General features: G+C 43.1%; 1 protein-coding gene across 2 annotated transcripts in view; it reads right to left on the bottom strand.

The window, feature by feature from the left end:
* rnf41 (ring finger protein 41) overlaps nucleotides 1–23,821 on the bottom strand; it is a 33,054-nt gene extending 9,233 nt beyond the window's left edge. Inside the window, exons 1-4 of one of the 2 annotated variants that reach the window (XM_068024536.1) lie at nucleotides 23,672–23,821; nucleotides 6,809–6,927; nucleotides 3,627–3,898; nucleotides 1,151–1,286 (exon numbers count right to left, since the gene is read on the bottom strand). In XM_068024536.1, coding sequence (XP_067880637.1) covers nucleotides 1,151–1,286; nucleotides 3,627–3,898; nucleotides 6,809–6,898 — 498 coding nt within the window. In that variant the 5' untranslated portion in view covers nucleotides 6,899–6,927; nucleotides 23,672–23,821. Of the gene's footprint in view, nucleotides 1–1,150; nucleotides 1,287–3,626; nucleotides 3,899–6,808; nucleotides 6,928–21,880; nucleotides 21,940–23,671 lie in introns of those variants that run through there. The other variant, XM_068024537.1, reaches the window with a different exon arrangement.
* Between the last annotated feature and the right edge of the window lie 566 nt (nucleotides 23,822–24,387).

The raw sequence follows: 24,387 nt of genomic DNA, 5'->3' as shown, positions 1-24,387 counted from the left end.
CCACCAGTTATAATGGGTGCATAACACTGAATCTAACGTTCTTGTAGTGCTACAATGAAAACCATTTATTAAAGAATAAAATTATTAAAAGTACGAGAAAAATGGATAAATGAAAACAGATTTCAAGATTCTTTTCCGATGGCGGAGAGTTATTGAAATTTGACTTATGTGAGCTTGTTATAATGAGATTTAGTTAATGTGCATGCTTTATGGCGCCCTCAAAGCCGAGAAGCTGCATAAAAGACTCATACAAGAGCATGCCACTTGCTGCAAACGGCACATTTTTAATGCCCCACTCTGCACGCTTTACGACTCCCTCACTCAGAGAAACCATATAAAAACACACTGACTAGAACACATCTGAACAGCTTTCTTCTAGAATTCCAATGATCCCTCCTCCGAGGGAACTCGCTGATTTGCCAAGTCAGATTGCGTCCTGACTGCATTGACACTAAAGCAGTAGAGCAAAACCAAAGTGCAATGACCTCACGTGGATGCAACAGTTGCAGTGTAAATGCAACCTTAAACTGGAGTCCTCTCAAAGCCAGAATGCATCTCCACAGTGTTAAGTGTGGGTGGGAATTACGAGCCCCACAGACCTACAGGCCGCCATTTGGTGATTTAATCTCTGACAGGCCTGAGTATAAGTCCTTCACCAAACAACCCAAACACCTCATTCAGGCACTAAATTCTGGGCTGCTGGGATGATTGTATTTAACAAATATGTTTTTAAAAAACCATCAGTTTGTCATGTGTACTACATTCATACAATATCACGAGTAAGCATAGCTGTTTCTGCCAAAAATAAACAGAGCATTTAAAAAGATGCTATAACTGCCAATTCTGAAATAGACATTAACCAGTCGCCATTTGACAAGTTTTGGCCAAAATAAGCAAATGCTTGTTTTAAATGTGGACCTTTTAGGTTGTGAGCAGTGTAGCTTAAAAAAGGAGGGATGTATTGCTATTTATAGTTAATCTTTCTGGGAAGACAGAAGAATGAATAAGGGGTAGGGGGAAAGAAAGGAAGAAGACATTTACACTGTTAACGGTTAATATATAGGTAGTTAACATGGAAAATCCAAACCTTTATCCTGAGGGTAGTAATGTTTTGCTATTCTTTCTGGGCCACCTGCCAGCAAGCACCCACCTGCTCTGCCAGCTGATGTTTATGTTCCGCTGAAGCCTTCTCCAGCTCTGCTATTTTCCCCTGTTGTTGAAGTACTACAGTGCGAAGGTGTTTGATACAGTTGTGGTTTGGTAGTTCATCTTTGGGCATTTCTAATCTGAAAAGGGAGGAAAATAAAGAGGTAAAATAGCTTTGTTTTTTAGCTAGACTATAAGAGTAGAAACCCCTCAAGCAATACTGGAAGGGTATATTTTCCCATTGGTATCAATTGTCATTTTAAAGACTGAAAGGACTTGCATTTATGGAGCATGTTTCACATCCTCAGGATGCCCCAAAGCATTGTGAATTACTCCAAAGTGTAGTCACTTACATAGACAAATGCAACAGCCATTTTGTGCATAGCAATATTACACAGTCATCAATAAGATGAATGACCAGTTCCCTCAGCACCGCTCCGAAGGATCAGCCTAAATTACATGCCAAGGTCCTGGAAAAGGGTTCGAATCCCCTGACCTTCTGGCTCAGAAGCGAGTGCTACCACCAAGCAAAGCTTAAAACACCAGCAGAAATTTGGGAATGTATTAAGCATTCTTACCAAAACAGCACTGAGTAGAACATATATCCTTAACATAAATGCTTTAATCTTGCAATCATCTGAGGGAGTCGGAAGAGGAATTTAGAGCACATTTTCCCCTTTATTGGCCCTGGGTTTCTTCCTCAATTTCTTGCCTCTCTCAGGAGATTACATGGTTGGGGGCAGGGAGGAAAGAAGTGTTTAGCCTTGATGGTCCAGCCATTGTGGTGTGGGGCAGGATTGATGGACCTGTTGGTCTTTTCCTGCCTGTCAATTTTGTACACCTGCATTATGTAACTAACCTCCACTTACTGCATTTTGCTGGAGAAATAATCCTGCTTTTAATCAGTAGTTTTAGTTATGAGTTGCGTCTAACGTGTGGAGATTCCGTTTGAATAGACTGTTTGCTGTATAAATAGACTTGCTCTCCTGCCTCCAACTCACTAGCTGAATATTGACTCTCTAAATTAAATCTTCAAGGCTTCTAAAAGGAGTTTGGTTGCAGTAATTTAACCTTTCTTTTTGTGTTCACAAGTTACACTGTACGTAGCGAGCATCAACAAGAGCGAACAGCCATTGCGTACTCATTCAGAACAACAGCTTTAATACAAGACAAGCAAGCCCAGACCACTGCAGAGCCCTGGTCTCACTGACATGGACAAACTGACCAAATTATTTGCCTTAGTTTTAGTGAATTCCAAATTGAAATATTTTTACAAAAAAAAATTTGCATCCCAATCTTTATACTGTAGTTTCGAAGAACAAATCTTCATAATTTTAAATCAGCTTAGTAAAAGGAAATATCTGTGACAAGCTAAAAAGTCTCACTATGGCCAAATTATCCCTGCTCTCCTTTTCATTTTGAAGTTGCCCTCACTTTCTAAACTCCCAGGTACCACCCATCAAGAAGCCAACAGATCTGCACTCCCTGCTACTGAATGAAGGATACACAAAAGCACAAATTCACTCAAGTCACACAAATTCGCATCCTCATTGCTGCTGAACATTTTCACCAAACAGCACAGCCAAAATCAGCACTTCACTCAGTATTTGTGGAGAAAGGTAAATAAAGAGAGAAGGGGCATGTTTTCCATGACACTGTCGTAAGTGCATAAATTGATTGCACTCCTAAATTACCCAGTGTGAATTTACATCTAGAAATCTCTGATGTCTTTAATATTCTCCCTGATTGTTTCACCACACAGGAGGAGCAATCTCAAGCCAAGAGGACTGAACTAGGATGGTAAAAATGGTCTCTGGTTGGCTGGGTAGGTTGAGAAAGGAAGGAGAGGGTGAGTAAAGGGGGCCAGCATTCCTGCTCCCAATTGCATTTAAATGATCCTTGAAGGAAATAGTAAGCATGTGGACATCAAACAAGTGCAGGATTGGGCGCTGCTATGATGGCAGTTGAACAGTCAGCTGATATTCATCGTCTTCTGGGCTCAATGAAGAATGGCCATTTAGGAGCAGTATCAAAGGACTCCCAGCACCCACAAATACAAACAACCAGCCAGAGTTAGCACCAGAAGGAGGGAGAAAGGAAAGTTAAATCACAAGACAAAATGTTAAAAGTGGCCAATCTTTCTTTTCAATACCCTTAAGGCTGGCTTACAAGTACCTTATCCAAGTGACCATTCTTCATGCATGAGCCAGAGTATCCCAATGTCTAACTCCCCCCCTCTGCCAGCACTTCACCAAAAGGCCAGTGATGGCAACTGGTCACACGTCACTACTGCAGTGGCCAGAATGGACAAACTCAGCACAAACCAGACATCAAAGCTGACACCTTCCTGGTCTGTGTGCCTCAGTATCAACACTACATTCTATGTTTACTGACCCAAAGAAATAAACAGGCACCAAAATATGGTTCTGAAATTTTGACCATGCATCACTGTCAAAAGAAGTAGTAGTGAAGAAACTCACCCACATCCCTGCTCACATGTCACAGGTCGCTTCGGATTGTGCTCGCAATCGTTGAGATGGGAGGTCAACTGGTCGAGTCGCACCACAGCAGTGCAGCCAAAGTTGGCGTTGTCACAGGTGATCTGCAGTTTGGACAGCATGTTCCGCATGATGCGGGGGACAGGGCGAAGGTGGGCTAGAGTAACAACGCTGCGATCCACCGGGCAGGTCTGCTGCTGGGAGAACCACTGGGTGATGCAGGCATTGCAAAACGCATGCTCGCAGTGTGGAGCCTAGGAGAGAGCAGAGGAGACAGCAAATGAACTGACGAGAGAGAGAACAAATAAACAAAACAGCCCAAGTCATCTGGAAATTCAATTTGCAGTGACCCAATTTAAACGCACTCAGGCTCTATTCAATAAAAGCAGATCTGCTTCCACAAGCACGCATGGCTATAAATCTACATGATGTAATCAAGAAATGCATAGATCGCCTAGATCAGAATGCACGGAAGAGACTTAATACACTGCCACCCACACAAATTTTCCTCAGTAGGACATGGGGACGAACACTGGCCAGAGGTGAAGCTCCTTTAATCAAATTCAAGGTTAAAAAAAAAAATCTGCGGCATTGTCAAGGAGCCAATTTTAATGATGCAGTCAGTATCAAAGTACCATTTTGAGCTTGTCAGTCGCTCCCGTAATCTTTTTAAAAAGTGCCCCATCAAATCTATCATGCATCTCTTTATTCGGATGAAATGAGCTAGCTTGTGGAAAATCTGCACTAATTTGCTCATTGAAAATTACAGTTGTACAAGACTATATAGTGGAATAGGGAAAGGGAGAAGCCACAAGAGACTGCAGAAAAACTGCAGAGATGAGGCCCATCAACTTCCTCTTCATGGTGTTCTTTCAGAAAAGCATTAGCCAGTTGATATTTAGGATTAACCCTCCCTCAACCTGTCTAGAAACTTAGAGCAGTACTTAGCAAACTAGGACAAACATCAAACTCAAAGAGCTTGATTAAAAATCCCATTTCCTTTTAAGACACATTAACTCTTTCCTCCCCTTCTTGGTTCAAATCTGCACCCTGACACCAACACCCACCCAGGTTCTCACATGGGAACATTACAAAGTTTCCTCACTGTGAACAAAAGCTTGTTTTCCACATTTCCCCTTCACTCAGTCGGTCACACACCCAGCTCCAATACCTTTACACTAATATTGTGCTCTCTCAAAGCTGTACTTATATGTTAAGTTCTATTCATGGAGTCTAGTTGTAGCAATTTGCCATTTTAAGTCATTTATTCCTATCTGGCTGTAGTTCTTGGAATCCAAATAATGTGGTTACTAATTTGTTTCTGTCCCATAAATTCCTGCCACTAATTCTTCTCTTTCTCCTTTCTCAAATCAGTGCATGTCATTCACTTGGAGTGGCAGCATCTTCGAGCCAATTACAAATCGCCACTATTCCATAAATAGAAAGTTTGTTGCATGCAGTAATTAGCAACTCTAGTACAATCCTCAGCACTGCAGTGCCAATTCATGAGGTGGGAGAAGAGGTAGGGTTTTATCCAGAAACATTCCTTTCAAATTGAGTCCATTATGTATTGCTCTTCACTGCTGATGATTATAGTGCCATCTCCCTCCCCCACCAATTTATTCAAGAAAGGACATGAAATCCCTCTAATTGCCTCCAAAAGCCACAAGATCAGGCCTCTGCACTTAATTAGCTAATAGAAGGCACACCATTACCACACTCTTCTAAAATCAGTGGAAAGGAGGGCAGGAAAAAAAGCAGATGAGATGGAGTTTTCCTGCAAACATTCTGTAGAGTGGGATTGAAATCGTACATTTCATAACACAAGAAATAGGAGAGTAGGCCATTTGGCCCTTCGAGCCTGCTCCACATTTCAATAAAGATTTTCTATATCAAATTCTCTAAAATTTCTTTAAAAGAAAATCTACCTTTCAAAACTGTACTGTACAATTTGGTGCATTTTTAAAGCTAATTTTCTCCTTGCCTTTCCTGAAGACATTGAACCCTTACTGAGACACCACTCCCTGGTCACTCATCACCCTTTGGTACCATATCCAAGTTGCCAATGTTCATGGACGAGGCTCGACAGGGAGCATCAGCAAGCCATTTAACAGCAGCAGTCCAGCAGAGCCCAGTCCTAGTCTTCATGCAACAAATATGCACTGCCACCAGGGGTAAAGGGTTAGAGATGGGAGCAGGAACTCTGACCTATTACCCCCTCCCTAACTAAGGGGCATAGAGACAAAGTGTTGCACCCCTATTAGCCTAACCAAGATCAGCCAACCCAGCACAGATCAGGGATCAAACCAGAAAAAGAGATGCTTGGTCTGAAAGGCTCATTCACCCACTGAATAACCCATCTAAGGAATCTTACTAATTCTACCTATCGGGAATCATGGCTGTCACTGTATTCAGCAAGCACCTGAATGTACATTTGAGGACATTGCCACCCACAGTAGGTTATTTTTACATAATGGTCGCAATGGAGATGCTATAGATAATTAACAGTGCAGTTCTGACAAAGGGCTTGTTCTTAAAAAAAAAAAGTTAACCTCTCTTTTCTCTCCTCAGATGCTGACGAACCCATGTGTATTTCAAATATCTGCAGATTTCACCTCCCCCCCCCCCCCCCCACTTTTTACATGCCTATTATACGGAACTCAGAGCCACAATTTCTATTTAAAACTTGAGAGATTTTATAAGACTCTGCAACATAGGAAGCATTCCATTAATCTCCTGACCATGCAGATTTCTGACGCAGCACAGCTGCAAATCATTCCAACCCTGCATCAATAGATCACACTTATGCAAGGAGATTTGATTGGTAGCATTTCCCTGTTCACAGCTCAAACTTAATACCCTTTCCTTAAACTCAAAATTAAAATTAAAAAGAAACACAAGAAACATTCAGATAACATGGTCAGGTGAACCTGCATGATCTGAACTTAGATTCCAACAGTGCGAGGTTCACAGAGGAGCTCCCTTTAAAATAAAGATGCTTGCATGATCAGATGCTGTTGTGCTGCCCTCCACAGTTTAATAGCTTGCTGATACCTGAGCCAGATTAAGAGATTTTGGGGCTTAGGGCACCAAAGCCATTCAGGATCCCTCTGCACAACCAACCCCACCTACCCTGCCACCATCACCCCAAATAGTTTACTCACCTGTACAGGTTCTTCCAAAACCCCACTACAAATTGGACAAATCAAATCTTCATCCACCTCGCCCTGAAACCGATTGACGTCGTACCCCATGGCTCATACTGCAACAGCCTCAAGAGTTTCTGGCAAAAGAAAAACAAAGACGTGGCTCATTTTCAATAAATTCCATTGCTTGGTATAAAAAAGGTCCACCCTAAATGCAATATAAACAACAAAAAATACAAAAACCTCAATTACAGACCCACATGAAGCACATCAAAACCTTGACATTTGGGGTTTGTTTTTTCCTTGGTCAGTCTGGATTGACTTTAAAAAAAAAGAGAACCCAAGGGAATTAACGATTCTAACTGGATCAGATAGAGTATAGCTTCAAAAACATCTGCCACGTTGTACCCCTGCCCCAAATCTTTCACAACACACCCAACTTTGCTCATTCCCTCACCAAAAAGTCTCCCTCTGATTTCTCTTCCATCCTCCCACAGAAGCCCAGCTATCATTCTCAGTACTGTCGCATAAAATTTAAGCTGCATTGGAAATTTCTTACCATTTCAGAAAACTCGTCAAAACACAATGTGTGTGTTTGCATTTAAGGCTCTTTTCAAAATTGAAACTTGCAATCGTGTACAAACTCCGTGTCACAATGTTAATCTTCCTAGCCCAAACAGCAAAGGATAGAGGATAATGGCAGCAGAACGCAGCTTTAATGTAGTACAGCAGTAAGCCACACAACAGTACACATCCATTATTTTAATGGCATCAGATGTCCTGGCTGGAAGCAAGCCAACATGTGGAGATGAATTTGGGTGAAGTAAACATTTTTCCAATTCTTCCCGGCTCTGCTGCTATAACAATGAGCCTCACTTCTCCAACTCCCTTCCGCAATGAAAAGCTTTAATCTTGGTTTTGACTTGCACAGTGAGAGGGGCCAGCAACAACTGCAGGGTAACTTTAATGCCATCAACTCCCCTTGAGTTATAAAAAGAAAACTATGACAAAAAAAAAACCAACACATTCACCATGCATCATCGCATCTCAGGCTGTACTTGGAAAATCCATTAGCAGAGCAACAACAGATCATGCCAGACCACATTCAGTATAAACAGCTTTGACATCTGCATGATTGTTAGTTTTTGTATTTGTACAGCCTGGTTGCTTTTTTTTTGGGGGGGGGGGGGGGGGGGGGGGGGGAAAGAGGGGGCGGAATAAAAAAAGAGAAAAAAAAAAAAGAGGGGGGGCATGAAGAAGGCATCAACAAACCACCTCCAATTTCAACCATAAAGCTGTTCTATGCTCAACCTACAGTTAACATATTTGCCCCATAGCAAGCAGAGGTTTACTTCCTTGTGCAAGTGATTACTGCCAGCAAAAATCTTGTTGCTTCATGGAGTTTCCTTCCCCTCCAAGTCACACACCATCCTGACTTGGAACTATAATCACCATTCCTTCACTGTCGCTGGGTCAAAATCCTGGAACTCCCTTCCTAACAGCACTGTGGGTGTACCTACCCCACATGGATTGCAGCAGCTCACCACCTTCTCAAGGGCAATTCAGGATGGGCAATAAATGCTGGCCTTGCCAGCGATGCCCACATCCCGAGAATGATTTTTTTTTTTTTAATGCTATAGTTGGCTCAGGAAAGCTACCTCAATATGAAAGCATCGAACCCTGGGTGTGAACATGATCAAACTCAGCTGTGATGTCTTTTGTAGTCAAAGGCCTAGTCGATGCTCATTTTTTTTTTAAAGAAAGGTTACTTAGGCGAGATGCAAAATGTTAAAAAAAAAAATCATCCTTGGAAATGTACTGCAGCAAGAAACCAATAGTTTCTGCAGAAGGACAAGGCAGCAGTAGCTGTGAGGGGTACCAATGGGGCAGAGGAGAGAGTGCGTGATTGGCTGAAAAAGTGGAAGGAGCAAGAAAGAGAGAAATAAATGAAAGTGCAAAATTTTGAGGCATTCATTTTGATCAGGACTGGAAAATTCTGGTCACCAGCAAAACTGGAGCAACTCACTAGGTGGAAGAAACATGCATTCATTCTTCAATCGCCAATCATTTCCTTCTAGCTGCATTAGATTCTCTAGGGTTCGCTGCACTTTGACCCTATGCCCACTGGTCAGCTCAGAGACTTGTGAAGAAGCCAATGCACACAGTGAGTAGCTGGATATCATATGAGTATCATTTGCGCTGCTGTAGGTAGACCAGATCTAAACACAGTGGCACCAAGATAACGATGACCAACAACAACTTACATTTATATAGCACTTTAACATAATAAACATCCCAAGGCGCTTCACAGTAGCATTATGACAATTTTTTTTTACACTGAGCCACATAAGGAGTTATTAGGGCAGATGACCAAAAGTTTAGGCAAAGAGGTAGGTTTTAAAGGAGTGTCTTAAAAGGAGGAAATTGAGGTAAAGCGGCAGAGAGGTATAGGGAGGGTATTCCAGAGCTTGGGGCCTAGGCAACTGAAGGCACCAATGGTGCAGCCATTAAAATCGGGTGTGCTCAAGGAGACCAAAATTGGAAGAGCACTGATTGCTCAGAGAGTTGTGGAGGCTAGAGGAGATTAGAGATAGGGAGGGGTGAGGCCATGGAGAGATTTGAAAACAAGAATGAGCAAAAAAAAAAAAAAAAAAAAAGAGGTATTGCTTGACTGGGAGCCAATGTAGGTCAGCAAGCACAGGGGTGATGGGTAAACACGACTTGGGTGTGAAGGACATAGGCAGCCGAGCTTTGGATGACCTCAAGTTTACGGAGGGTGGAAACTGTTGGAATGGTCAAGAGTTGCCTCAAGAGGTAGATGCTCTTTATACAACTGGCAGACAGATGCCAACACCAGGTGCCAGCTCTTCTTCCTAAGCACAGATGGTTGTGCAAGCTCCCTTCCCTGAAGCACAGATGCCCTTCATATAAAAGAGCTCTCCACCCGTACCTGGTCTGGTGTACATATGACTCCAGTCCCACACTAGATGATTCTTAACACCTTCTGAAGTGGCCTATCAAGCAGTTCAGCTGTATAAACAACCATGTGAAGGAAATTAAGGAAGTGTTGTGCAATAAATGCAGCCTGATGCCCAAACAGGAAGACATTGAACATAACATTTCATCAGAAGCATTATCTGGTTTGACACCACGTGGAGAAAACAACATGAACTTTCCTGCTTCCTGTTGTCCTGCAATTTGAGTGTGTAAAAACTATAGGGCAATAATAGTTGAGGATTTCAACTACCCTATCAACTGGGATACAAACAGTGTGAAGGGCACAGAGGACACAAAATTCTTGAACTGCATTCAACAGAACTTTTTTAGCCAGCATGCAACAAGCCCAACGAGAGGGGGCGCAATTCTAGATTTAGTCTTCAGTAATGAAGCAGCAGTGGGTGACCATTTTGGAGATAGCGATCATAATAGTTACTTTTAGCATAATCATGGAAAAGGACAAAGATAAGACAGGAGTTAAAGTTCTAAATTGGGGGAAGATAAATTTTACAAAACTGAGAGGCGATCTGACGAAAGTGGCCTGGACAGAGCCACTGGAAGGAAAAAAAATCAGTGGCAAACCAGTGGGAGGCATTCAAAAGAGAGATACTACAGGCACAGTGTCAGCATGTCCCCACAAAGATAAAGGGTGGTACGGCCAAATCTAGAGCCCCTGGTTATCTAGAGGTTTACGGGGTATGTTGAAGCAGAAAAAGAAAGCTTATGACTATCACAAAAAACTTAATACTTTAGAAAGCCTAGAGGAGTATAGAAAGTGCAGGGGCGAAGTAAAAAAGCAAAGTAGAAAAGCAAAGAGAGGACATGAAAAAATATTGGCAGGTAAAAATAAAAGGAAAACCCAAAGCTGTTTTATCAGTACATTAAGAGCGAGAGGATAACTAAGGAAAGGGTAGGGTCTATCAGAGATGTACAAGAGAACTTATACGTGGATGCAGATGATGTGGGCAGGGTTCTTAATGAGTTTTTTGCCTCTGTCTTCACAAGAGAGGGATGATGCAGACATTGTAGTAAAAGAGGAGTGTGAAGTATTAGATACGATTAGCATAATGAGAGATGAAGTACTAGAGGGTCTGACATCCTTGCAAGCAGATAAATCACCAGGGCCGGATGGATTGCATCCCAGGTTGTTAAAGGAAGCCAGGGAGGAAATAGCGGATGTGCTGAGGATCATCTTCAAATCCTCACTGGATACGGACGGATGAGATGCCAGAGAACTCGAGGTCTGTGAACATTATACCATTGTTTAAAAAGGGTGCAAGGGATAGGCCAAATAATTATAGGCCAGTCAGTCTGACTTCGGTGGTGGGTAAATTATTAGAATCCATTCTGAGAGACAGAATAAACTGCCACTTAGAAAGGCAGGGACTGATCAGGGATAGTCAGCATGGATTTGTTAAGGGAAGGTCATGTCTTACTAACATAATTGAATTCTTTGAGGAAGTAACAAGCAGGATTGTTGAGGGTAGTGCAGTGGATGTGGTCTACATGGATTTTAGTAAGGCATTTGACAAGATCCCACATGGCAGACTGGTCAGTAAAATGAAAGCCCATGGGATACAGGAGAATGCAGCAGGTTCGATCCAGAACTAGCTCAGGGACAGGAAGCAAAGGGTAGTAGTCAACAGATGTTTTTGCGAATGGAAAGCTGTTTCCAGTGGCGTTCCACAGGGCTCAGTGTTGGGTCCCTTGCTGTTTGTGGTATATATTAATGATTTGGATTTAAATGTGGGAGGCACGATTGGAAAATTTGCTAATGACACAAAAATTGGTCGTGTAGTTGATAGTGAAGATAGCCGTAGACTCCAGAATGATATCAATGGTTTGGTTGAGTGAGTGGAAAAGTGGCAAATGGAATTCAATCCAGAGAAGTGTGAGGTAATGCATTTGGGGAGGGCAAATAAAGTGAGGGAATACACAATAATCGGGAGGATATTGAGAGGGGTAGAAGAAGTGAGAGATCTCGGAGTGCATGTCCACAGGTCCCTGAAGGTGGCAGGATAGGTAGGTAGAGCAGTGAAGAGGGCATATGGAATGCTTTCCTTTATTGACCAAGGTATAGAATACAAAAGCAGGGATGTGACGCTGGAACTGTATAAAATGCTGGTTCGGCCACAGCTGGAGTATTGCATACAGTTCTCGTCAACACATTACAGGAAGGACATAATTAATTGCTCTGGAGAGAGTACAGAGGAGATTTACAAGAATGTTGCCACAGCTTGAAAGTTGTAGCTATGAGGAAAGATTGGATCGGCACAGGTTGTTTTCCTTAGAACAGAGGCGGCTGAGGGGTGACTTAATTGAGGTGTACAAAATTATGAGGGGCCTAGATAGAGTAGACAGGAAGGACCGGTTTCCCTAGCGGAGAGGTCAATTACCAGGGGACACAGATTTAAGGTGATGGGTAGAGGATTAGAGGGGGTGTGAGGAAAAACATTTTCACCAAGAGGGTGGTGGGTGTCTGGAATTCACTGCCAGGAACAGTGGTGGACACAGAAACCCTCAATTATTTTAAAACCTGGACATGCATCTGAAGTGCTGTAACCTGCAAGGCAATGGACCAGATGCTGGAAGGTGGAATTAGATTGGGCAGCTCGTTTTTCAGCCGGCACAGACACAATGGGCTGAATGGCCTCCTTCTGAGCAGTAATTTTTCTATGGTTCCAATTCACCCAAATCCCCAACACTGCTCCACATCACGAGTTACCAATCCAGCCCAGAGAAAGGATTAGTTCAACAGAATCGGCAAATATACTCACCCCTCCACCACCCAACACAATTAATTTGTGGTGAATCGTTGAATCTTGCAGCACAGAGGAGGCCATTCGGCCCATCATGTGCCAGCCCTTTGAAAGACCACTACTCACCTCCCGCCACTACTCTTTCCCCATAGCTCTGCAATTTCCCCCCACCTTCAACTATTTATCCAATTCCCCTTTTGAAAGTTACTATTGAATCTGCTTCCACCACCCTTTCAGGTAGCGCATTCCAGATCACAACAACTCGTTGCATTTAAAAATAAAAAATTCTCCTCATCTCCCCCCTGCACCCCTGGTTCTTTTGCCGATTATCTTAAATTGGTGTCCCTCTGGTTACTGACCCTCCTGTCACTGGAAACACAGTTTCTCCTTCGCTACTCTACTGAAACCCGTGATTTTGAACACTTCCATTTAAAATGTCCCCCTTAACCTTCTCTGGTTGGAGAACAATCCCAGCTTCTCCAGTTTCTCTACATAATCTCCTCTGTGCCCATTTCATCCCACCTAGTCAGTGCATTAACTGGAACTGACAGAAAATATGCAGGCAGTAGGCCAAAGCACCTCTCCTATCACCCTATGGCACCCCCACCAAACCAACATTTGACATTAATAGCTGTCGAGAAAATGCAGCTTGGCAACTGACAAACATCTTCCCCGGTTACTAGGTGACACATTAAAAGCCTATCATCTTATATCCATTCCACAAAGACATATCACACAAAAGGAAAAGAACATTTAAGACCAAAGGATGTAAACAGCCAACATGATTCACATAAATGGAAAATGAGAGAGAGAGACTGTGGATGAGCCAGCACACAGCATTCTCAAGAGACCGTCCACTCCCAAAGTTCAATTGCAGATTTTTCTCCCGCAGCCTAAATTATTCCACCCCCGCACTCCAAAATAAAAAGGAACTCAAACCCCACTTTCCATAATGAGAAGCTGCAGATTTTGCACACGAGTTTTTTTTCCCCTCTTCCCAAACACATACAAAGGATCCCAAGGAATCAAATTATTCTCTGGAACCTGTACGAATTTATACTGCTACAACTTTAGGCAGTCTAAAAATATTATACACAACAAAAATATTACGCAACTTTTCCAGAACCATCTCAGCTGCATGAACGCCAAATTACTAATGCTCTTCTGAAAGTATAGCTTCAATTTTTACAAGTGGGAGTCCATTCCCCAATACCACAGCGAGCTACAGTCAAGCTATAGGTGGGCTGGAACACACAAGTGTGGTTGCCTCAGCCCTCCTATGTGCAAACTGGTGGTCCCAGCAAGGCTGGCAGAGGGCTGCTTGGCTCAATAAAAAAAAAGGCGTGTCGTTTTCTATTTGGCTGAACAGCAATACTAGTGATTGAACACAGTGTGAAAGTCAGTAATGCTCCTGTCCCACTTCTGGAGCACACACTTCAAACAGAGCACATTTGTCACATCTGCCATGGGTTTTACATGTTGCACACAATTTCCCTTTTATCTAAATATCGCTCAACTACAATGTTCTAGTCTCAAGCTGCCTTTTGAATTCTGACACCATTAGCAGTTACATAAAACAGGGTTGGATTAGCCTTTCTCCTTTGCCTAATTTTATGACATACATTCCCCTTCTTTTACTGCCTCCCACACAGGAGTCCCACTTATGTTCCTATAGTGTCTGCTTCCTCCTGAATCAAAAAAAAAGCTTCTCTTCCTCCATCCTCCCCCTGGAAATCATCTTGATCAAGTAAACTCTGCTTGTCTGACTTTGTAATTTTAAAGACTCTTATCAACTCAATCTGCGTAGTTTTAACAAAAAAGCCCCAATTTTTCACATCCTTTTTGTATTTGTATTTCTTCATGCCAGGTAGGATCTAGTAAATTTGTAATGTATCCTCTCTAAAGCCTCAACATCCTTCCTATAGTGTGGAGCTCAATACTGTACACAGTGCTTCGAGATCTTACTAAGGTTTTAAATAGGCTCATCATAACCTCTTGGCTTTTCTATTCTATATTTAGTGATAAAATCTAAAACACCATTTGCTTTTTAAAAATAGCATCAACTGGAGCTGCCTCCTTTAGTGTCGTGAACCCATACCTCTGCTTTTTCACAGCACCGAACTGATTTCAATTCAGAGGATACTTACTGCTATTATTTATTCAACCAAGTACATCACTCACACAGAATTCCATCTGCCACTTTTGAGCCCATCCCTCTCCTTATCAATAGCCATTTGGGTTCGAAGGAAATAACGATGCTTCCTTATTTGGGCAATCATCTGTAAATTCTGACACCACTCCCTCAAGGCCGACGTCCAAATCTTTGCTATATAGTGAACAGAACTCCGAGGGACAGCACTACCTACTTCCAACCGCTCTGAAAAAAAACCCTACTCTCTATTCTCCCCTCAAGAACTTTAAACAACTACTTTAAAAATCCAGTACACACCTGCAATTTATCTCCAGATAAACTGTTATTTTGCACAGTCAGAAATTACTGGTACATCAGGAATGATGAAATAGTGCAGATGGTAAGGAAACTTAACCAGAGGGAGAAAGGGGAGAAAAAAAAAAATAGTATGCTACTGAGGCTCTTCCTCCATATAAACTCTAACCATATTCACCCCATCCCCTTGACCTTGCTATCTCACATGGTTGCTCTATTTCCATTGTTGCAAATCACAGACAAGGCAATCTCTGATCACTTCCTTGTATCCCTCACCACTCACACCCACCTTCAACCCCACGTTTCTGCATCTGCTCTGAAAAAAAAACCTCTCCAAGTCACTTACAATGGGAAGTCTAGGTTTTGTCTCTGCATTCACCACATCACTTCTACTCAAATCACAGACTCACCTCCACGTTCGATGCCCTTGTCCCCAGTAAAGCACTTACTCTTGCCAACCCTGGTACAGTCCACATCTCCTCTCCCATATGTCCATGGGATGTAGACAGCAATGTATAATGCACACATTTGGCTGAGCCATTCATTGCCAGATCTGGCTGAACCATATCAAGCACTATCAGGCCCTGCTCTCCTCTGCCAAAACTGCTCACTACTCCAGGGCTCATCCTAGAGAACACAAAAGAAAAACCCATCCAACTTATTTTTTCACCCCACTACCAACCAACTCCTTGAAGTCCTCTTCCCTACAAATGCGAGGAGCTCGTGGACCTTTTGTCACTATGATTAAAACCATCCATTTCACGGCCTCTGTGCTGTTTCTCTCCCTTGCTCACCAAGCCAAACTTCCCCCCCCCCCCCCCACCCCACCCCACCCCCACCCGTTTCCCTTTCTGGTGGCCAAAGTAGCAGATATGGCAAATGGTTCCAACTCCTCCAGTACTGTCCCCCTTCTTTCTTCGCCAAAGTCCTTGAATGCATTGTCACCTCCCAAATTTGTGTGCACATTTCCCTCAACTCCATGTTTGAACCTCCCCAAATCAAGTTCCCACCCCTGCCACAGCCCTAATTAAAAAGTCACAAATGGCATTCCTCTGTGACTGACCATGGTAAACTATCCCTCCTCATCCTCCCCAACCAGTCTGCAGCCTTTGACTAGGTTGACCACACCATCACCCTCTAATGCCTCCCTTGCATTGCCCAGCTGTGTGGGATAGTAGCCAGAGAATCTCCTGCAACAGCTTCTCTGCCACCCCACAATGTTACTGCGGGAGTCTCTAAGGATCTATCCTTGGCTTCCCCCCCCCTCCCAACTCCCATTTCTCATCTACTTGCTGCCCCTCAGCGATATCATCCGAAAATACAGCATTCGTTTCCACGCGTACACTTACAACAGCTAACTCTACCTCACCACCTCTCTCAATCACTTTTCCACCAAACTACTGACCAGACACCCAGTCTTGATGAGCAGCATATTATTCCAGCTAAACACTGGGAAGGGCAAAGCCATTATCTTTGGCCCCCACCACAAACTCAGTTCCCTTGCCACCAACTCCATACCTCCCCTTGGCCTTCAGCCATTCGGGCTCCAAGATCTGGAATTCTCTTCCCAAACCTCGCTGCCTCTCGCTCCTCCAAACTTACCTCTTTGACCAAGCTTTCAGCCACCTGTCCTAATATCGCCCTTCTTTGGCTCAGTGTCAACATTGTATGACTATTATGTAAAGTAAATGGGACATTTTACAATGTTAAAAAGGTGCTATATAAATGCAGGTTGTTGTAACATGGCGGGATGCAAATGGGAGAATCTGGCAGGAAATTGTCCAAGGTTACTTCAGTTAGATCAGAGGGCTGCAGCCCAGCAGTCTGGATTTGTCTCCGATTGATTAAACCCACCAAAAAGTATCTCTTTCTGATAGCAACAAGCAACACCTACAACCGTTATTGACCACTTTGTTTTCTCAGTCCTATACAAGGAGCTCTCACCATTCTAGAGCAGTTTAGCTGAAAATTAATCTCCCTTTAAAAGATGCTGATGGACCTGCTGTGTATTAGTCAGTCAGAGAAAGATACAGCACTGAAACAGGCCCTTCGGCCCACCGAGTCTGTGCCGACCAACCACCCATTTATACTAATCCTACATTAATCCCATCTTCCCTACCACATCCCCACCTTCCCTCAATTCTACTACCACCTACCTACACTGGGGCAATTTACAATGGCCAATTTACCTATCAACCTGCAAGTCTTTGGCTGTGGGAGGAAATAAATCAGGCAACCAGAAAACAAACAAAAACTATGCCCCAGAGATTAGAAGGACGAGGAAAAAGAAAATTGATACTGAGTGAAAGGAAATATTAGGAGTGACCAAAAGCTTGGTCAAAGTACTAGAGTCAGAAGGTACTCCACAGCGTGAGATCCAGGAAGCTGAAGGCACATTTGTCAAATGGTGGGGGATGCACAAGAGACTGGAGTCACAGATGGAGAGTTTGGAATGGGGAGGAGAATGTGCAGAGCTGGAAGAAGTCAGATAGAGGTGTGGGAGACAACTAATTGTGTGATCCATCATTCTACTTTAAACTTTCGCCAATGCTAAACAGACACTCAATAATAAAAAACATTTGACAATGAATCACAGCATGGAATTAGTTTTGCCAAAGTCAGTAAGAATTTAGTCATTTATCCCCAAAAAACTATATTATTTGGATAATGCCAACTGGTTTTGTGCCAGGGCAGTTTTACTACAGTAGCTGATCTTGAATGGTGAAACATTGGGTGAAGGAGAATGGCTCTGGTATGCCAGTATAATGCTTACTCTTTTCTGTTAAGCAGAAATAGAAATTTGCCTGGAGCTAGTATTTAAAATAAGCACCATGCAGGCTGCTTGGTCTCCAAACAAACAGAGACAAGATTACTCTATTTAAAATTAAATGCCAATTTTCTTGATATTGAATTGTTCACACACAGGTCAAGCTCATCAATCCCTTAAGAATGGTACCGGAACCGAGAGGTTACAACTATCAGGAAAGACCGATCAGGCTGGGGCTCTTGTCTCTAGAAAAGGACAGGTGACCAGACGGAGGTCTTCAAAATTACAAAGGGATTTGATAGGGTAGACCGAGAATACATTTCAACTTTGGGGAGATCAGAACTAGGAGGCCATAAATAAGAGTTTTGTTTTCATGGGATGTAGGTGTCACTGGCAAGGCCAGCATTTATTGCCCATCCCTAATTGCCATCGAGAAGGTGGTGGTGAGCTGCCTTCTTGAACCGCTGCAGTCCATCTGGTGAGGGTACACCAACAGTGCTGTTAGGGAGGGAGTTCCAGGATTTTGACCCAGCGCCAGTGAAGGAACAGCAATATATTTCCAAGTCAGGATGGTGTGTGGCTCAGAGGGGGAACTTGCACTCAGTGGTGTTCCCATGAGTCTGCTGCCCTTGTCCTTCTAGGTGGAAGAGGTCATGGGTTTGGAAGGTGCTGTCGAAGGGGATGTGGTGAGTTGCTGCAGTGCATCTTGTATATGGTACACACTGCTGCCACTGTGCGTCGGTGATGGAGGGAGAGCATGTTTAAGGTGCTGGATGGGGTGCCAATCAAGCAGGCTGTCTTGACCTGGATGGTGTTGAGCTTCTGCAGTGTTGTTGGAGCTGCACCCATCCAGGCAAGTGGAGAGTATTCCATCACACTCCTGATTTGTGCCTTGTAGATGGTGGACAGGCTCTGGGGAGTCAGGTGGTGAGTTACTCGCTGCAGAATTCCCAGTCTCTGGCCTGCTCTTGTAGCCACAGTATTTATGTGGCTGCTCCAGTTCAGTTTTTGGTCAGTGGCACCCCGCCCAAAAGACGCTGATCGTGGGGGATTCAGCAATGGTAATGCTGTTGAATGTCAAGGGGAGATAGTTAGATTCTCTCTTGTCGGAGATGGTCATTGCCTGGCAGTTGTGGGGTGCGAATGTTACTTGCCACTCATCAGCCCAAGCCTGAATGTTGTCCAGATCTTGCTGCACATGGAGACAGACTGCTTCAGTATCTGAGCAGTTGTGAACAGTACTGAACATCTCCACTTCTGACCTTATGATGGAGGGAATGTCATTGATGAAGCAGCTGAAGATGGTTGGGCCAAGGACACTACCCTGAGGAACTCCTGCAGTGATGCCCTGGGGCTGAGACGATTGATCTCCAACAACCACAACCGTCTTCCTTTGTTTTAGGTATGACTCCAACCAGTGGAGAGTCTTCCCCGATTCCCATCGACTTAGAGTGTGGCATCAAGGAACCCTAACCAAACTGGTCAAATGCTGCCTTGATATCCAGGACAATCACTCTCACCTCACTTCGAGTTCACTAATAAATCCAATAGGGTAATTAAGGAGAAACTTCTTTACCCAGAGAGTGGCGAGAATGTGGAACTCATTACCAAAGGGAGCGATTGAGGTAGAGTAGATGCATTTAAGGGGGAAGCTGGATGAACACATGAGGGAGAAAGGAATAGTAGTATATGTTGATGGTGTTAGGACAGTGCTTCTATCTTTTTAAGTATTTTTGAGGACTTAAGTATTTTAGAATTATGGACATCATTTTTCCCAAATAAAACAAAAAGGATTCCATGGATTTTTTTTTTTTTTTTAAACTGGGGTCATTGAAAGGACACAGAGGTCTTGTTTGAAAACATTTACTGGAAGTCACCGGTCTTCAGATAAACTAAAAAGGGACAACTGACATCTTTCCATATCTTCTCTTTTTTCTTCAAGAATTAGCAAGTATTTGGCCAAAGTGGTCTTTTTTGGTAACAGAGCTTTAAAGAGAAAATCTCTATTTTTTTCCAGGGGTGTGTGTCTCCAAGGTAAAAGGGAACTTTCATATTTCATTCTGTGTTAATACTTTGCTTCATTACTGGTTAAGTCTTGTTTTATAATAAACTGATAATTTTATTAAAGAAACCTGGTTAGTGTATTTTATTCTGGGACAAAGAGTAGAGTCTATGATTGACTGTATTGGTAACTAGTTAAACATTTAAATATATATTGTGACCTGTGGAACTAGAAAAGACAGTGCACTTCTCCCACCTCAGTTGTAACAATGGGGCGAGATGAATTAAAGTGGGAGGAGGCTCGTGTGGCGCATAAAGACCAACATGGACCAGTTGGAGTGAATGGCCTGTTTCTGTGCTAAAACGAGATTACAGCAGTATTTACACTGCACTTACATTAGCAAATTGCTTCCAGTAACAGCCGCTCCCACATTAAAAACATTTATATTGCAGGGTAGTGTCTGCACCAGCTGAATCCACTTTACCCAGTAAGTGTAGGTTTGTACAGGCCAGCAATAGCAAAATGAGATTTTGACCTCGAACCAACATGCCAACAGGAACAGGCACCTACCTACACCAAACCTCACATGTGCAAACATAGCCTCCAAGGGGGAGGAAGAGGAAAGGGAAATTACAGTCAAGCCAATTGGTAAGGGCAGATTTAGATAATGCTGCAAGAGATGGAGGTAAGCAGTCTTTGTGATGGAGAGCATCTGGGGTTTAAGGCTCAACTCAGGGTCGAACAGGATGCCAAGATTGCAAATGGACTGATTCGGCACAGGAAGCTCCAGGGAAGGGGGAGGGGGACAGAGTTAGTGGCAAACGAGCAGAGTCTGTGACGGAGAGGCCAAAGATGGCAGCTGTGGTCTTCCCAAAGTCAAGCTGGAGTAAGTTATGGCTCATCCAAGACTTGATGTCCAACACTCTGACAGCCCAGAGTCAGTCAAGGAGTAAAGAGGTAGAGTTGGGAGTCTTCAGCATATACATGGCAGTTGAACACATGTCTGCAGACAATGTCATAGAGGAAGCATGTAGATGAGAAAAGGCCAAGGATAGATCCTCAAGGGCATCTGGAGGCAATGGTGTGACAACTGGAACAGACACCACTGTTGGGGATGCACTAGAACAGGTAGGAATGGAACCATGTAAGGGCAGTTCCAAGGAGCTGGTCAGAAGTAATGCTGGAGCAGTTAATTAGATCAAGCATTGCTGAAAAGATAAAGGAGGGATAAGGCATCATAGTCATTGAGAATATAATTTGTGACTTTGACTAGGGCTGTTCTGGTGCCATTAGGATATGCTCAAACAGAGCTACAAAAAAAGGGATGAGCACAGAGCTGGGCTGTGACATGTTTGAGGTGCTTGAATAGGAAAGACGTTGGAGAAGACAGATGGCTGAGCATAGGTTTTTTTTTGAAGACGAAGATGGCTGAAGACAGACGACTTGAAGAGGAGAGGGACAGTGTCTGAGGAAAAGGAGCCATTGACAACAGCAGCCAACATGCAAAAAAAGCAAAATCAAGGATCATGAAAATTCCCCATAGTTTTGTAGATGAATTAACAGATCAAATATAGAAACAATTCAGTAAATTTATTACATCTTTAAGAAAATTATGTACATAACCTTCATATATAAAATCACAGGAATACAGGAGTGTCAACTGTACAGTACTCATCTAGATCACACCAAGACATAGCAATATTTATTCCATCTCATAAGCAAATCCAGTCACCTCTTCACAGAATCACAGTATGACTCAGATTCCTCCAAAAATCACATGCTCATCTGCCAAGAACAAATAATATAGCATAGAAGGCAGCCAATTGGCCCATTGTACTTGTGCTGGCTCTTGGAAAGAACTGTCCAATTAGTCCCCCCTCCCCTCCCACCCCCACATTTTGCTCTTTCCCCACAACTTATTCCACTATTCTATCACCCTTTGGGTGAAAACCATCATTCATATTTTGTTTCATTACAAGCAAACAGCCTCCTCACGCCACAAACCAGTTAGGGACCGTATGCAGCAGCGAAGTCTCCAGTGTGGAACCAAACAATGCAATTTAAACAAATATTAGACCAGTGTTAAGGAATGCACCAGCCAAGTAAATAAAGCACTAACCAATTTACTGTGTTTATATAAAGCCACCAAGAATACCAGCAAGGACACAACAGTCATACTGTAAATACACAAAAAGAAATTGGAGTCAAATAAGATCAGACATAGGGAAAGCAGCGACAAGGTCTTGCACTTGCTGCTGTTCAATATTCAGTGTATTAACACCTAATCTGTACTAATGCTTTGTCTTTCAACACACCATTAACATATTGTTTGCCTTTGCTCCGTGACCTTTTGGTCAGCTATGTGGCCTGGTCCAATCTACACCTCCTTTGTTATCTCTTGCCCCACCCCCACCTCACTTGCTCATAGCCTGTGACTTTTCTAATATTTGTCAGTTCCGAAGAAGGGTCACTGACCCGAAACGTTAACTCTGCTTCTCTTTTCACAGATGCTGCCAGACCTGAGTGGTTCCAGCATTTCTTGTTTTTATTTCAGATTTCCAGCATCCACAGTATTTTGCTTTTATCTTATACAATGACATTAGTTAGGGGTCAAGCATAAATCAGAATATCAAAATAAGCCACTAGAATTGTAATGGGATCCATTACATCAATAAATCATAATATAAAGCCATATAAGTCACTCCAGAATTGGCCTTTATAGCCACTCCAGGCGCTGCTTCACAAACCACTGACCACCTCCAGGCGCGTATCCATTGTCTCTCGAGATAAGGAGGCCCAAAAGAAAGCCATAGCTTTAAGTCAGTTTTAAAAATGGTTGGAGTACATCCCCTATAACTGTTCCCCACATCTCCCACGCATCACCAAATAAAGACTTTTTGTTACAATCCCAATTTTAAAATTACTTTGCCATCAACCATAATAGCGATCTCTAACTTTCCCCCTATTAGTGGAGGATTTTTTTAAATTGAGAGAGAGAGAGAGAGAGAGAGAGAGTGGTTAGGGTTTGAAATGCACTGCCTGAGTGTGTGGTGGAAGCAGATTTGATCATGCCTTTCAAAAAGGATAAGCACCTGAAGTAAAAAAAAAATGCAGGGCTGCAAGGAAAAGGCAAGAGTGTGGGACTAGCAGAGATCCTCGTACAGAGAGCCGGCATGGGCAGGACAGGCCAAATGGCCTCCTTGTGCTGTAACCATTCTATGAACTCAAGCTATCCAAACACGATTTCACCATGACACCCATCAGCCTCACAAGCATCTTATCAGACCTCACCATGAGCCAACATCCATTTATCCACTTCACCTAGTAAAGCTAGCTAAAATGGCAGCAGAAGCTAGAGATATAAATTTTTCTAGAACCACCAGACTGGCTTTGATTAAAATCCCTGTCCTCCTCACATTCAACTACTGAACTGAAGCTTGAGGAGTTTCTGCTCTTGAACATGGCCAGAGGACAAGATCTCTGTCTATTTAACTGACTAACCATCAGATATAACACAAATAAACGTACATGGAAACGGAGAAAAGCTAAACTCTTAAGCATTAAGAGAAAAGACGGATACAAAGGCACTATAAATAGTTGGATTATCAGAGAACAGCTACTCTATTTTAGTCAGGAGATTGAAATGCCTGGTAAAGGACTCAAGTTGTGGCTCGGTCCCATACCGATACTAAATAACCTGCTGTTTAGACTTCCCAATATCACATTTTATTTTCACACCCCGTCACACTCCAAAAAAAAGGACTTTATTACTAGGCCCTACTGTAGACCGTGGTCTTTCCTACTGTCCGCAGCAGGAACAGCTTAGCCCTGGACCCATCAATTAACACACCGGAGGCGGGAGAGAATAACTCCATCGCAGCCACACATTTATTTTAATAGACGCACTCACCAAAGATCCATCAGCAGGCGGAAAGCCGCAAATCCAGGTTGCATGAGTAACTGTTAATTTTATGTTAAGATTTTCCTTCAACACATACCACAACCTTTCAACGTCATCCTTCACTCCAGCCTTTAAAATGGGTAAAGCCTCAGTCGCAGTGCCTCCGCTGATTGACGTTTCATCCGAACAATCCCGACGCCGAGATTTGAGTGATAGCTCCAATTGACCAATGCCGATTTTGGAAGTGGACGTTGATCCCGCTCAGCGACAGGTCAATCAGCAAATCAGGCGTTTGTTTCGAGGGCCCCGCCCACAAATGATTGTTAGCCACCGCGGCCAATTGAAATTAAACATGTGCTAACCTTCAGGTGATTGACGTCACATTAAACCAACTGTAAGAAAGAGTCTCGTTGAAGACCCAATCACAGGCAGGAGAGGGCGGGGTATTATACGAAACCTTGACAACGCGAGGATTTCTATGGGAACCCTCCCGGGCGGAAGGGGTGACGTTAAATGAGTGACTCCTCACTTAACCACACGTGACGCGCATATAAATGATTGACAGCCAGCCAGGGGGCGTGGTATCATATCATAACTGTCCAGTTTCAGTCGGAGTTTCTGTTTGTGACGTAATCTGACTGCAGTGGCAAAATAGGTCCCTAACTGCACCACATATTCGAGTTAACTCCACAATAAACCGCTCAGATATCATTTATCTAATTTTT

The sequence above is a fragment of the Heterodontus francisci genome, chromosome X, assembly GCF_036365525.1.
Source record: "Heterodontus francisci isolate sHetFra1 chromosome X, sHetFra1.hap1, whole genome shotgun sequence".
Classification (NCBI taxonomy): Eukaryota; Metazoa; Chordata; class Chondrichthyes; order Heterodontiformes; family Heterodontidae; genus Heterodontus; species Heterodontus francisci.
Note: the sequence above shows the minus strand (reverse complement) of the source record. Positions and strands in the feature narration are given on the sequence as shown.